The sequence below is a fragment of the Hyla sarda genome, chromosome 4, assembly GCF_029499605.1.
Source record: "Hyla sarda isolate aHylSar1 chromosome 4, aHylSar1.hap1, whole genome shotgun sequence".
Taxonomy (NCBI): Eukaryota; Metazoa; Chordata; class Amphibia; order Anura; family Hylidae; genus Hyla; species Hyla sarda.
The window spans coordinates 148,176,833-148,191,741 of record NC_079192.1 but is presented as its reverse complement, the minus strand read 5'-3'; the positions used below and the strand labels follow the sequence as shown (position 1 = coordinate 148,191,741).

Below are 14,909 nucleotides of genomic sequence, written 5' to 3'. Positions count from 1 at the left end.
TGGTCATTCTGACACATTTTAGTCTCCTTATGCTGGTGCCACCTCCAGGCTGTGTCACTGTGCCGCCATGTGGTCTCATGCTGCTGGCACATTACATAAAAAAAATGTATGTTAATCTATTTAAAATCTTCAATTTAAATTTGAAAATATATCTTTAATCTTTTCAATTGTGACGCCCTATGTTCTCCTCTTTCTGCTGCCACCTCCAGGGTTGGTCATTCTACCGCTATATGGTCTCCTTATGCTCCTGCCATCTCCAGGCTGTGTCATTGTGCTGCAATGTGGTCTCCTCATGCTTCTGGCACATTCCATAACATTTTTTATGTTAATCTATTTAAAATCTTCAATTTAAATTATAAAATATATCTTTAATCTTTTCAATTGGGAGACCTTATGGTCTCCTCTTGCTGCTGCCACCTCCAGGCTTGGTCATTCTGCCACTATATGGCCTCCCTATGCTCCTGCCACCTCCAGGCTGTGTCTTTGTGCCGCCATGTGGTCACAGGCAAGGTTTTGCAAAATGGGTGGTTTTTATAGTCATCTGACAGGAGAGGAGGAGCAGGAGCAGGCTGTGAAGGTACAGGATGATGAGGAAGACAAGACAGAGGACCCAGACACACCGTGGCCATGTGGTCTCCTCATGCTGCTGGTACATTAATTAAAAATGTTTATGTTAATTTATTTGAAATCTTCAATTAAAATTGAGCTGGCGGTCTGCTGCAAGGCCAGCTACCACCTGTCCAAGACCCTGCCTCTCAGCGCCCCCCCCCCCTCCCCATGCTCATGACTGAGTGTCCTGGGTGCTGAAGCATTTACTTGGAACAAATACTGTATGAACACAAAACCAATATAACAAGGAGATGACATGGCAGCACAACGACAGAGCCTGGTAATTGGAATGAGCAAACTTTAAATCCTTTTTTGAGGACCCATTGGAGGGCAAGTCAGGTGCCAGCAGCTGCGGTAATTCCAGGTCCAATAGTGTATAATTGCTGCAGTGTATAAGTTGCTGCAGTGAAAGAGCTCGTACTTGTATCTTAAAATCGAGCTTGCGGTCTGCAGCAAGGCCAGCTACCGCCTGTCCCAACCCATGCCTCTCAGCGTCCGTCCCCCCTCATGCTCATGACTGAGTGTCCCAGGTAACCGAAATGTTTACTTTAAAAAGATACTGTTGAACTACAAGATCAATATAACAAGGAGATCACATGATGGCACCATGACAGAACCTAGAGGTGGCAGCAGCCCGATGAGACCACAGGTTCTCACAAGTGAAAAGATTAAATACAGTGGTCCCTCAACATACGATGGTAATTCGTTCCAAACGAGCCATCGTTTGTCGAATCCATCGTATGTTGAGGGATTTGTGCAATGTTAAGTATAGGAAGCTGTACTCACCTGTCCCTGCCGCTCCGGACCGCGTCCTGCCGCTACCGATGGTGTCCCCGCCGCTCCCGATGGTGACCCCGGACCTCCTCTGGGCTCTCCTGGTCTTCTCTGGTCCTCTGCTGGGCTCTCCTGGTCTTCTCCGGTCCTCTGCTGTCTTCCCCAAGGCCTTACTGAGCCTGCGTAGTGACGTCATTACACCGCTGCGTACACCGTTCCTATTGGATGATGGGACGCCGTGTGCGCAACAGCGTATTGACGTCACCGGAGAGGGCCGAGAAGACACCGGAGGACCAGCGCTGGACCCGGAGGGCACCCCGGTGCATTGTGGAGGGGTAAGTAATACTCACCGCACCACACGGGGAACATTAAGCTGCTATCCAGCAGCAGCCTAAGCCTTTTGCGCTGCCGGATAGCACTTAATGCGATGGCCCCGACATAAAAAAGCATCGTATGTCGATGTTGACATCGACATGTGATGGCCTCTAAGAGGCCATCTTATGTTGATTTGATCATATGTCGGGGCCATCGTAGGTCGGGGGGGTCACTGTATATTTTAAAGTTTTAATTGACGATTTTAAATAGATGATGAAAGTAATTTTTTTAATGAAATGTGCCAACAGCATGAGGAGACCACATGGCGGCAGAATGACCCCGCCTGGAGGTAACAGCAGCATGAGGAGGCCATATAGCAGCTGAATGACACAGCCTGGAGGTGGGGGCAGCATGAGGAGACCAAATGGCATCAGAATTACACAGTCTGGAGGTGTCAGCAGTCTGACAAGACCATAGGGCCTCACAATTGAAAAGGTTAAAGATATTTTTTTAAATTTAAATTGAAGATTTTAAATAGATGTTGAACATTAACATTTTTATTTAATAGGCCAGCAGCATGAGGAGACAACATGGCAGCAGAATGACACAGCCTGGAGGTGGCCGCAGCCTATCTAGGCCACAGAGTTGCACAATGACAGAGCCTGCATGTCCTGACACTTTACTTACTTTGAAAAAATACTGTTGAACTACATAGACACGGCATCAACATGAGGAGACCATATGGTGGCACAATGACAGAGCCTGGAGGTGGCAGTATCAGCATGAGGAGAGTATATGGCAGCACAATGAGAGAGCATGGAGGTGGCAGCATCAGCATGAGTATACTATATGGTGGCAAAATGACAGAGCCTGGAGGTGGCAGCGTCAGCATGAGGAGACCATATGGAGGCACAATGACAGAGCCTGGAGGTGGCAGCATCAGCATGAGGAGACCAAATGGAGGTACGATGACAGAGCCTGGAGGTGGCAGCATCAACATGAGGAGACCATATGGTGGAACAATGACAGAGGCTTGAAGTGGCAGCAGAAGCATGATGGCCATGCCAACTGAGGGTTGAGTCTGGGGAACCCACCAACTGTTGACTGGGGGTGTCGGTTGTCACTTGGAATGAAGTGGATGACCGAGTTAAACAATCAATGACGGCAGATGCGTTGCTGGTCAAGACACGACCGCTAGCTGATACCGGGAGCTCAGGCCTCTTACTGCGACTCCTGCTGCCACGCGCCCCTAGTCTGCTGTGACCTCTGCCTGCGCCTGAGGAATTTAGGCCTCTGCCACTCCTCTGTGCACATCCTGACACTTCTATGCCTGACATACTTATAAACCAGCTGAGTGCGTATATGTTACACTTAGAGGAAAATACGCCCCATCACGCTTACACCTGAATTAGGAGTTGAAAGTAGGTGTGTAGGTTTTACTGGCCTTTAACAGTAATTGGCCCTTATGAGATGGCATCCGTTGTATGGTGCGGGCTCCCGACTCGAGCCTGTGCCATGTCGGCCGGCCCCCAACTGATTCCTGTAGCTGGGGGATGGTGATAACAGCCGACATGCTGCGATTGCCACAGCGTTCTACAGCGTCGTCAAAAGGGACATTTAAACCATTCCTGGTGGTCCAGTGAGGTTGATCGCCCCCTCCCCCCCGGCAGCATGATGCCAGGGGACGATCCACTGCTGAGGTAGCCAGAGGGCTTACCTCTCCTTCCACTGCAGCTGCTGCACTGAGAATGATAAAGCCTGGCAGGACCAGGCTTTATCAATCGAGCGCAGAGCACACAGATCAATGTTGTTCTATGAAACCACATTGATCTGTATGAGGAATCTAATGATTCCTCCTAAAAGTCCCCTAATGGGACTAAAAGTGTAAAAAAAAAAAGTTTCATAAAAAGTTTAAAAATATACCCATTAACCCCTTCCTTATTAAAAGTATAAATCACCCCCCTTTTCCCAAATTCCATATAAAAAATGCAACCATAATAAAAATAAACATGTGGTATTGCCACGTGTGTAAATGTCCGAACTATTAAAATACATTGTTAATTAAACCGCACGGTCAATGGCGTACATGCAAAAAAATTCGGAAGTACAAAATAGTGTATTTTTGGTCACTTTTTACATCATGAAAAAATGATTGAAAAGCGATCAAAAAGTCTGATCAATACATAAATGTTACAGTTAAAAACTTCAGATCACGGCGCAAAAAATTAGCCCTGATACCGCCCCGTACACTGAAAAATTAAAAAAATAAAAGGGTCAGAGGATGACAATTTTAGACGTATAAATTTTAGTGCATGTAGGTATAATTTTTTCCAGAAGTAAGACAAAATCAAACCTACATAAGTAAGGTATAAATTTAATTGTATGGACCTACAGTATAAAGAGATGGTGTCATTTTTAAAGAAAAATGTACTGCATAGCAACGGAAGCCCCCAAATGTTACAACATTGCGTTTTTTCTTCAATTTTGTCACACAATGATTTATTTTTTTTGGGTTTCCCCATAGATTTTTAAGTGCAAAATTGAAAGGGTTATGATTTTTAAAAGGTACGGAGGAAATAACAAAGTGCAAAAACGGAAAAATGCTCGGTCCTTAAGGGGTTAATAATAAATGGCCCTTATAAGTTTAACAGGAAAAAAAACTTACACAGCGTGATTTTATATATAGGTACACCTATCTGAGGACAATACGCCCTATAACGGTTAAACCTCAATTAGGTGTTAAAAGCAGGTGTGCAAGTATTTATGGCCTTTAACAATAAATGGCCCTTATGAGTTTGTGTAAAAATGTACACAGATTGAGTGTTTGTATAGGTTACACCTATGTGAGGAAAATACGCCCTAGTACACTTAAACCTCAATTAGGCGTTAAAAGCAGGTGACTAGGTCTTTTAGTGCTCACACTAACTAGCCCCTATTAGCTTTAGAGTAGTACAACCGAGTACAGTAGTACAGACTGTAGTACACAAATAGAAAAAAGTTAACTTTCTCTCTCTCTCCCTCCTGCCTCTGCCTGTTTGCTGTGATTTGGGCTTGAGGTGAATCAGTTAACTGCTGTAAATTATTTTTTTTTTCTCTGGAACACACACACTGGGCCTCATTTACTAAGCTGAAACTGACCAGTTTTTGTCTGGTTATTTTGGCGCAGAGTGTCTGAGACATGTCTGCGACAGTGTTCGCCTGGAAAATACAACATACCTGACATTGCACTGTAAAAAGCTGAAAAGGGGGCGTGGTCTGTCGCAAAGGGGATGTGACCTGTCCAAAAAAGGGCGTGGTTTCACAACCCCACTGATTTACAATTGAATTCACAGAAAATCCTGTGAATAAATGTCTGGAAATATCCACCCAGAAAAAGCTGGTCAGAAAATGTTCCCGACTTTTCCCAATAGTAAATAGAGAGGAATCCTGCAAGTCTGAAACAACTTTTCCCACTAGTAAAAACCTGACACTCTTAGTAAATGAGGCCCACTGTCTGCTCTCTGTGTTAAAAATCCCACAAATGCCTGTCTGCAGCGAAGGCTGCGGATTATAAAGGGCTATGACATAACAGGGCTGGCTGGCTTCTGATAGGCTGCATACCACCATGTGATTTTGGGTCATCCCTCCTACACACCTTCCCAGAATTCCTTGCCCCATGTCCTCACACGTGTAGCCACCATATTAGATGCCCTGGACTGCACTAAATGGAGTTTAATGAAGAGATTTGTTTTATTTAATCGCTCCAAAATTCGAATTAGTTACGAATAAAAATTTTCAGGAAATTCGTAACGAATTCGGATTCGTCAGATTCGATTCGCTCATCTCTAATGGCTACCACTAGAAGTATAACCAGTAGAAAGAGAAAAAATCTTGTATGTTTCTAACTATGGAGCCAAGCATTCTCCTTGCTTTCCCTACCACCGGGGTTCACTGGTGACTCATGTCAAGGCTGTCAGTAATCCCTACCCCAAAATCTTTTTCTTCTGAAGTCTTCACTAACAAAGAACTGCTGATAACATATCCAGTTAGAAGATTCTTTCTCCTCATATGCATTATTTTACATTTGAAAACTTTGAACTGCAGTTTCCATTATCTTGACCACTTATCTAGTAAAGCTTATTCATTCTCCATATTACATGAATATCCACATGAATATCAATCCTCTTCACACTGAGATATATTCTAAAAGCAGCCTTCTGTAGAGCTTTCATAAATAAAATGCTGATCAGTTAAGAAGCTGGCCTGTCTTTCTAGCATTAAACGAAGATCCTTGTCATAAATCACCAATAAATGGCCATAGCCTTGTATATTATATATCTATCACAGATATATGAGAGACATCAGTAGTTATTCCCACAACACTGTGCCCAGGCTGCCTGTGGGCATTTCCACTGGGATTAACACCTGCTCCTCATAAACTCGGCTGTAATAAGTGTCATCTTTAAGTGAATGCTGGGTAGTACAGGCCTGCTGGGCATTCTCAATTGATCCTGAGTGCTGTGCTCAATACAATATATATATATATATATATATATATATATATATATATAGTCAATTGAATTCTATTGTTATATATCAAATGTAGATTTATGTCTGTAAGATTAGATCTGTGTAGTATCTTCCTGGATAAAACAGTATTGTACCTAAAAGTTTGTTGTAATACGTAAAAAAACATATCATAATGTCTCTACACTACGTTTTCAATCATATTAGTTCAGATCCTACTGTAAGGGGACAATGTAGTTTCACAGGAAGTCAAATTAGCTCCTTAGGCAGAAACCTGATGGCGTGTATACAGTGTTCTATTTACATTCCTATGCTATACAATACACTTATAAACATCAGATCAGTCACACCAGGTTCTTATACTTTAATAGTCATTATTATTTGACATTCAAAACTTTTCCCTTCTACTGATTTTATAACAGTAAAGTGTCAGGTATTTCAACTTATTTATTGCATTACTCTGGAGAAATGATTGTTCTGAACAAAAACAGGGGGGGTGGGGGTTGAAGCCATGTGTTGCCAAATTTCTAAAGAAAAAAAGTTGCAAACTTTAGTGCAAGCTTCACTTGCACACAATTGGTGGCTTGTGCTATTTGTATGTCACTCTTGGCTTAGATGAGGGTGTGACCTCCACAGCCCAACAAGGTAACAGTAATTTACTGTAGATTTCAAAGTTTGGCACATGGACACTTAAAGATGTGTCTCTTAAAGGGTACTATCAGTTATGGTGTCCTCACTGGTGGCAGTTTAAATAGAGATAGGTGAACAGTTTTCAGCAGTCCATTTCTTACACTAGGATAATATGTATGTTTGGAGAACCTATGCAAAACTGGATTTAACAGATTCCACCCTCATTTACCAAACACCCAAGCACAGACAGGGAAGCAGCGCCTCAAACCCAGAAGGTATATAGTGCAAAGAAGAAAGTATTCCAGCTTCTTGTTGGGTGAAGCAATACTATTTCCTTTTATACCGCACGCAAGAAGCTGGGATATTTTCATATTTGGAGAACCTTCACCTGAAAGCAGGCAATGATGGCCCCAAAAAAAGTCACCAATGTTAATTCCCTTGCCCACTCACCAATTAATAACAGTTTACTCTCGATCACTGCATAGGGAGACATTTGTTGATCATCGGAGTGGGTGAGGGCAGCAGTGACTTTTATTTCTGGCATTACCTGTTTTCAGGTGTAGGTTTTCCAACCCTACATTAAATCCCAGTGTTAGGGACAGAGCACTGCCAACAGTGTGCCTGTCCCTATAATATGCTGCCCTCAGTAAGGGCAGCATCACCTAACAGACATAAATATGGCACACCTTACTCTAGTCTTTAAGACTGCTGTATAAAATGCCAGTCTTAATAAATTCCTTACTAACCTTTTAAAGGAAATCTGTCACCAGTGTCACCTGCACTAACCTGTCGGTAATGACAGGTAGTGCAGGTGACACTGATGACAACGGTACTTACCTTGTCCCGTTCCATGCAGGGGATCTCCAGTAATCTTTTCCAGTAAGCTTTAGCTCCGGGCCCGGCTTGGGGCATGGGCGGAGCTTAGTGACATCAACGCTGCTGATCTCTAGCAGCGGAACCCAGCAAGGAGCAGCAGCGGTGATATCACTAAGCTCCGCCCATGCCCCAAGCCGCTGCTGCTCTCTGCTGGGTCCCGCTGCTAGAGAACAGCGGCGGTGACATCACTAAGCTTTGCCCATACCCCAAGCAGGGAAAGCTTACCAGAGAAGATTATCAGAGATTCATGCATGGAACGGGTCAACATAAGTACCGTTGTCATCAGTGTCACCTGCACTGCCTGTCAGTACAGACAGCTTAGTGACGGTGACACTGGTGACAGATTTCCTTTAAATTGTGACAGCAGGTGATGTTGCATCTGTATGAGACCTTATGTGTAACCTGATGTAATGTTGGTGCTTGCTACAAGTAAATTCTACAAATGATATATTGCTGATTATATTATATTGCTGAGGATATAACTCTATACGTTACAACTAATATTTTCAGTGTGCATGAACAAACTTACTGCAATATTAAAAATTATTTTGCTGATTATTTCAAAGAATCAATTTGATCCTCTATGGAATATTTTTGTATATATAGAACCATTTCTAAAATACTTTATATGACTATGACACTTGAGCTACTTTTAATAGTATTAAAGAGCCATGCTTTATAGAAGCCACATGGACCATAGAAACCTGTAGTCAGGAGGTGACCTATGTTGGGGAGTTTTCTTATACTGTTCTGTGAAATGTGTAAGGGTCATTGTGCAGGGAGGGGAGAGATGTGATTTTTTCAGCTATTATTGTGCATGGTGGATCCTGTGTTATCTGTGTATATGTATTACCTGTTGTAATGCTGCCTGTGTTGATTATTAGGAGACTGCTGAAGAGTTTTCTCTACAGAACAGGAATTGTCAGCTAATTATTAGGCTGGGTTCACACAGTGTTTTTTCAGCTGTCACTTATTTGTGTGGTTGTAAAAATGCATCACGATTTTTTAGATATCATGTGCAACCACATTAAATGGGCACTGTCAGATAAAACTTTTTATATGTTGTACATCTTGGCAAAGTAAAAGTTTTTATAATATACTTCTTTAAAAAAAATACATTTTATTAAAGAAATCCCATACCTCCTGGGACACTGATGTGTCCCACAGCAGCATGAGCATGTCCAAGGGTCATGGACTAGAGATGGCTGATTGACAAGGCTGCAGAAGAAACACAGCCTGCAGCAGCACTGCTGTAACACAGAATTTTACCAAACATGTGCAGCTGTTGCAAAACTACAACTCCAAGCATACCTGAACATGTCCGAAAAAATTATAATTATTTTTCTGTGCATGGGTATGTATATATATACAGTGGCAAAAGGCATCAAATTACAGATTAGACATTCTTATAATATGTCAACAAAAGTTAGATTTTATTTCCATCATTTACATTTTAAAAATAACAGAAAACAAAAAAATGGCATCTGCAAAAGTTTGGGCACCCTGCAGAGTTAAAGGACATGTCTCACAGTAAAAAATTGTTCAGCTTTAAGAGCAGAAGGTAAAGTTATATAGGTTTGTAAATCACTTCCATTACCAATACTGCTTGGAAACAAGCTTTTTCTGCATTCTTCTGTCTGACAGGAAGTTCAGCTGTTCCAGGTTTTCATGACTTGCAACCCCCTATTCAGGCTGTTATCAGCAGCATCCCGGGGCCGTGACGTGACAATTACCCAGAAAACCCCTGTGCTGCAGAGAGCTCCCTGTGCTCGGCCTTAGCCCCTCCCATCTGATGAATATTCACACTGTCCTCCCTCTGTTCTGCAGTGATTGGCTGAGCAGCACTGCCTATATGCTGGCTGATTCAGATCATAGCAGCCCCAGCAAACAGGCTGATTCTCTCCCCTCTCCTTGCTAATGTTTTTACACTGGGAACGGAGGAGAGGGGGAGGTGAGGGAGCTGACAGTGTAGAGCTGTCACACTGAGAATGGAGGGGAGGGAGAGAGGGAGCTGCGAGAGTAGAGCTGTCACACTGAACTGGGGAGAGAGGGATTTACGGGGCTAGAGCTGAGGAGGAGAGGAGTGCAGAGCAGGGGGGAGGTGATTGTGCCAGTGTAAAGCTGTTTCACTGAGAGAAGCAGAGGGGAGGGGGAGGGAGTGATTTTACAGTGTAAAACTGCAGCTTCAACTCCATGGTCCCTCTCTCTGAGCACTGAGATTACATTTTGTTTCCTCGTGGCCACCCTGCTGTATAGGGCTATGATTGGAGCTCAGTGTTATGTGGGAGTGAGCTAGCAGAGCTGTGGGAGTGACTAACATAAGTTAGGGGTGGTAACAAGCTCTCTGCTCAGGCAGTTGAGAGCAGGACATGAGAGCAGTGCATGCAGGGAAATGTAGTCTTTGAGATCACAGGCATAGCCACCATAACCAGGAAGTAACTGGAATGTATGAGCTGAATAGCAGATAAATGGGGGCCGGAAAAAAATCACAAACGTGTCAGAGGTGTGGTAGGTGAACATACCATGGAATGGCTATGTTTTTTTTATTTTTACTTTGCTGTATGAGATATCTTCTTTGATATCTTGTACTGCCCCCTTTGGCAAGTATCACAGCTTGTAAACGCTTTTTGTAGCCAGACAAAAGTCTTTCAATTCTTGTTTGAGGTATCTTTGCCCATTCTTCCTAACAAAAGTCTTCCAGTTCTTTGAGATTTCTGGGCTGTCTGTCACGCACTGCTCTTTTAAGGTCTATCCATAGATTTTCAATTATGTTGAGGTCAGGAGATTGTGAAGGCCATAGCAAAACCTTCAGTTTACACCTCTTGATGTAATCCCCATGGATTTCGAGGTGTGTTTAGGATCATTATCCGTTTGTAGAAGCATCCTCTCTTTAACTTCAGCTTTTTCACAGATGGCATCAAGTTAGAATCCAAAATTTTCTGACATTTTATTGAATCCATTTTTCCTTCTACTAATGAGATGTTCCCTGTGCCACTGGCTGCGATACAACCCCAAAGCATGATTGATCCTCCCCCATGCTTAACAGTTGGACAGAGGTTCTTTTCATTAAATTCTGTTCCCCTTCTTCTCCAAACATACCTTTGCTCATCCCGGCCAAAAAGTTAAATTTTAACCTCATCGGTCCACAGAACTTGTTTCCAAAATGCATCAGGTTGTCTATATGTTCATTTGCAAAGTTCAAACGCTGATTTTTGTGGTGAGGAAGTAGAAGAGGTTTTCTTCTGATGACTCTTCCATGAAGACCATATTTGTACAAGTATCTCTTTATAGTGGAATAGTGTACCACAACTCCAGTGTCTGCCAGATCTTTCTGGAGGGATTGTGCAGTCAAACATGGGGTTTGAATTGTTTTTCTCACGAACCTGCTAGCTGTTCTGTCTGATATTTTCTTGGTCTTCCAGATCTTGCTTTAACTTCCACTGTTCCTGATGACTGCCATTTCTTAATTACATTCCGAACAGAGGATATTGACATCTGAAAACGTTTTGCTATCTTCTTATAGCCTTCTCCAGCTTTGTGAGCATTAACTATTTTCAGTTTCAGATTTCTAGACAATTGCTTAGAAGAACCCATGGTGCTGATTATCGGGGCAAGGTCAGATTAGTCTGGGCATTTGCAACCTTTGAGATTGACTTAACCTGGTCTTCCCAGATGATTATTGAGAACAATCCATGACACTGGCAGGTCTCAGCTTTGCAAAGGGGGCAGTGCATGCTATAAATTCTGCAGGGTGCCCAAGCTTTTGCAGACGCCATTTTTTTGTTTTCTGTTATTTTGAAAGTCTAAATGATGGAAATAAAATCTAACTTTTCTTGACATATTATAAGAATATTTAATCTGTAATTTGATGCCTTTTGGAGATTTTTCCATTTTCCTTGGCTTCTTTATGCACATGAATACACCTTTTTACCAAACTTTTGATCCCCACTGCATATTTTTGTGGTTTGTCACACTGTTTGCATGTTTTTTTTTGGGCACTTTTGTCACTTTGCGCTTTCATATACTCACCTGTAAAACCAGAGGTTTTGTTGTTCACTGGCGTGTGAACGGTACACACCTCAGTAGGTTTGTTCTTTTTCTTTTTATTTCCCATTTTTACTCAGAAACCCCATTCTCTGTGACTTATTTCTTTGCACTCATTCAAGTGTAACATAGCGTATTCATATGGGTAGGGTAGGATTGGTACTTTATGAACTTTACCTTGATGTACTATTTACTCCAAGCCCTCATAGTTGTAAGATTTTTCTGATTGTCATTGTCCATTTTAATAGTTTTTATGTGATTTTTCAATAAAGATTTATTCAGATGTTCTCTACCTTGTGGCTGGTGGGAATTGTAAGAATTCCTGTTAGTTATTGTCTCACACTAGACAGTTTTAATTATAGCTAGGATTTAGCCTATGTTTTAGGTTACATTCCCTTGATTGGGTAGAAAACATAGACAGATATTTGTACTCTAGTGGATTAGTCCAGATATAGAAGTTGCATGGGTGTGTATTTTATCGGTGATCATAAAAAACCAAATGTAGAAAGAAACGTATCTACCTTCGCTTAATAAAGATCAGCTATAGTCCAAACATTGATGGCAAAAAAGTTTGCATTTGAGCCTTTGATCCTATTTTCAAGCTTGCCAATACTACAATGTGATGGGTATTGTTCCAAGCTAGCACAGAGATGGTTCAGTGGTTTCTGGGGATCTCTCTATTTAAGAATCACATGATGCTACTTGCCATCTTTGAGATTTATACAGTGAGTATATAAATGGATTTCTACAAGCCTGTATGATGATATTTAGCTTTACACTTAGGCTATGTTATTGTCTTTGCTCAATTTTAACAATAGTTTTATAACAGGTAACTGTAATACATCAAAATAATACATTATATTAGCAAGTACTTACAAATTAAATATCTCATTGTACTTTGGTGACCAGGTGTTGCTTTTTGTCTTTGTACCATATTTCCTCTTCTTGTCACCGAGACTAGGACCTAATGCAAAGACCTCAACAAAAGGTCGGAACATAGCTGTGGTTTGCCAGAGTAGCCCATTAAGTGCCACAACTAGAAAAAAAAAGGAAGAATATAGATGACAATTGTGCAATATTATTATTTACTTCCCACTTTATTCCTGCTAAGCGATCATATTTTTAAGATAATACACTTTTTTTTCCATATCAACTGGCTCCAGAAAGTTAAAGAGATTTGTAAATTGCTTCTATTAAAAAAACTTAATCCTTCCAGTACTTATCACCTGCTGTATACTTCAGAGGAAGTTGAGTTGTTCTTTTCTGTCTGACCACACTGCTCTCTGCTGACACCTATGTCTATGTCAGCAGAGAGCATAGCAAATCCCCATAGCAAACCTCTCCTGTTGACATGGACAGATGTGTCAGCAGAGAGCACTGTGGTCAGTCAGAAAAGAACAACTCCACTTACTCTGTAGTATACAGAAGCTGATAAGTACTAGAAGGATTAGGATTTTGTACAAGAAGTAATTTACAAATCTGTTTATTTTTCCAAATCAACTGGTGCCAGAAAGTAAAAAAATAAAAAAAAAATTCCACTGGAGTATCCCTTTAAGTTGTGGCTTTTTTTTTTTTTTACAGATAATAGTCAAACAACAAATCACCTGGTTAGTGAAATTTCCTGATGATTGATAGCTCAGTACTTTCATCTAAATGATGGTTTTAAAAGGAGTTGTCAACTCTCTGAACATATCTCTTATGGTAAATATTCAAATTCCACACTGAATAACAAGGCAGTTCTTAGAACTCTGCATTGTATTCTTTCTGGGATATTCCATTTGGAGGTGTATGAAAAAATTGACAAGTAGGTTTTCCTAACCCTAGAGTGTCCCAACCCAATTTATTACTGTCAGCAATGATTGGACAGTGTCAGAGTGTAGAGAGACATGACCCACCCAGATGTAAATGTACTCTTGAATTTCCAGGAGAAATGGCACAATGCAGAGTTCAAATAAAGGATACCTCAGCATTGTTATTTCATGGGGAACACAAGTAAAAATATATATCCGGCCAAAAGTGGTAAAGATAAAAACAGCATTTGAGAATCCAGGTACTTCCTGATTTGTGCTGGGAGCAGCAGAAAACTACACAGACCATCAGCCCCTGCACTTGTTTCTTGTGTGAGCTGCAGGAGAAGCTTCCTTAAGAGAGCTGAGCAGGTAACATGGTTAGACAAGCAGGGAATATAGGTAAGGAAGGTAACTTTCCACATAAAAATGAAATGATGGTACTCACCACTGTAGATGCTTTAGTCTTCTTTATGCACTTACCAAACAAACCTCAGTGCAAATAGGACAGACACGGATGGACAATAACAGGGGATGTCTTTCTGGGCAATGGTTGCCGTTTTGTGCAAAAGGCAACCGTTGACTAGAAAGACATCCCCTGTTATTGTGAGTCTGTGTCTGTCCTATTTGCACTGATATTTGCTTGGTAAGTGAATAAAGAAGACTAAAGCATCTACAGTGGTGAGTGCCATGGTTTCATTCTTATGTTGAAAGTTATTTTTGAACTATCAGCATTTTCCCAGTGAGCACCACTATCGGTATAGCCAGCTTTTTGATTGGGGAAGCATTATCCACAGATAGGGATTCCTGATTGATTCAGCAGTGCCAAGTGTATGTGGATGTGTGATAGTTGAGGGATGTGTGTGTGGGCTCAGCCAATCACAGCCCATCACACACTGAAGCACTCTCGGCTCTCTGAGAGCTGAGGAGAAGGGAGTGTGACATTGTAAATGACATTTCATCTACACCTTGCAAAGTGTAGACATTCATCATGTATGTTAAGAGAACTACTGGACTTGCTGCCTTAAGGAAAAGCTGAGAGGAATGGGGTATGTGTGAAGCAAATCTTACACCTGTACATTACAAAGTTATCCTTAAGTTAAATAAAGTGATAACTATAGGTTTAGCATATGCAGCTATATAAAAGTAATTTCATTTGGTTGGAGATATCCTTTAACAGTAAAGTTGACAGATCATTTTAAGGCTGCCAGACCTCAGGAAATAAAATCTGCTTCAGGACTGCACACAAAGAGTGAATGACAACTTTTCCTTTTATGAGAATGCACGAAAAAAGATGGCTATCATTCCCTGTGGGTAAGGGGAAAGTAAATTTAGTAGGTTTTCTCTTTGACTGCTGGCAGCTTTTTA

The 14,909-nt window shown here is 41.5% G+C and overlaps 1 protein-coding gene across 1 annotated transcript in view; it reads right to left on the bottom strand.

Moving 5' to 3' along the window:
* UNC13C (unc-13 homolog C) overlaps nt 1-14,909 on the bottom strand; it is a 627,474-nt gene that overhangs the window by 14,177 nt on the left and 598,388 nt on the right. The window contains exon 33 of the mRNA XM_056572349.1: nt 12,631-12,790. Within this exon, the coding sequence (XP_056428324.1) occupies nt 12,631-12,790 (160 nt within the window). The remainder of the gene's footprint in view (nt 1-12,630; nt 12,791-14,909) is intronic.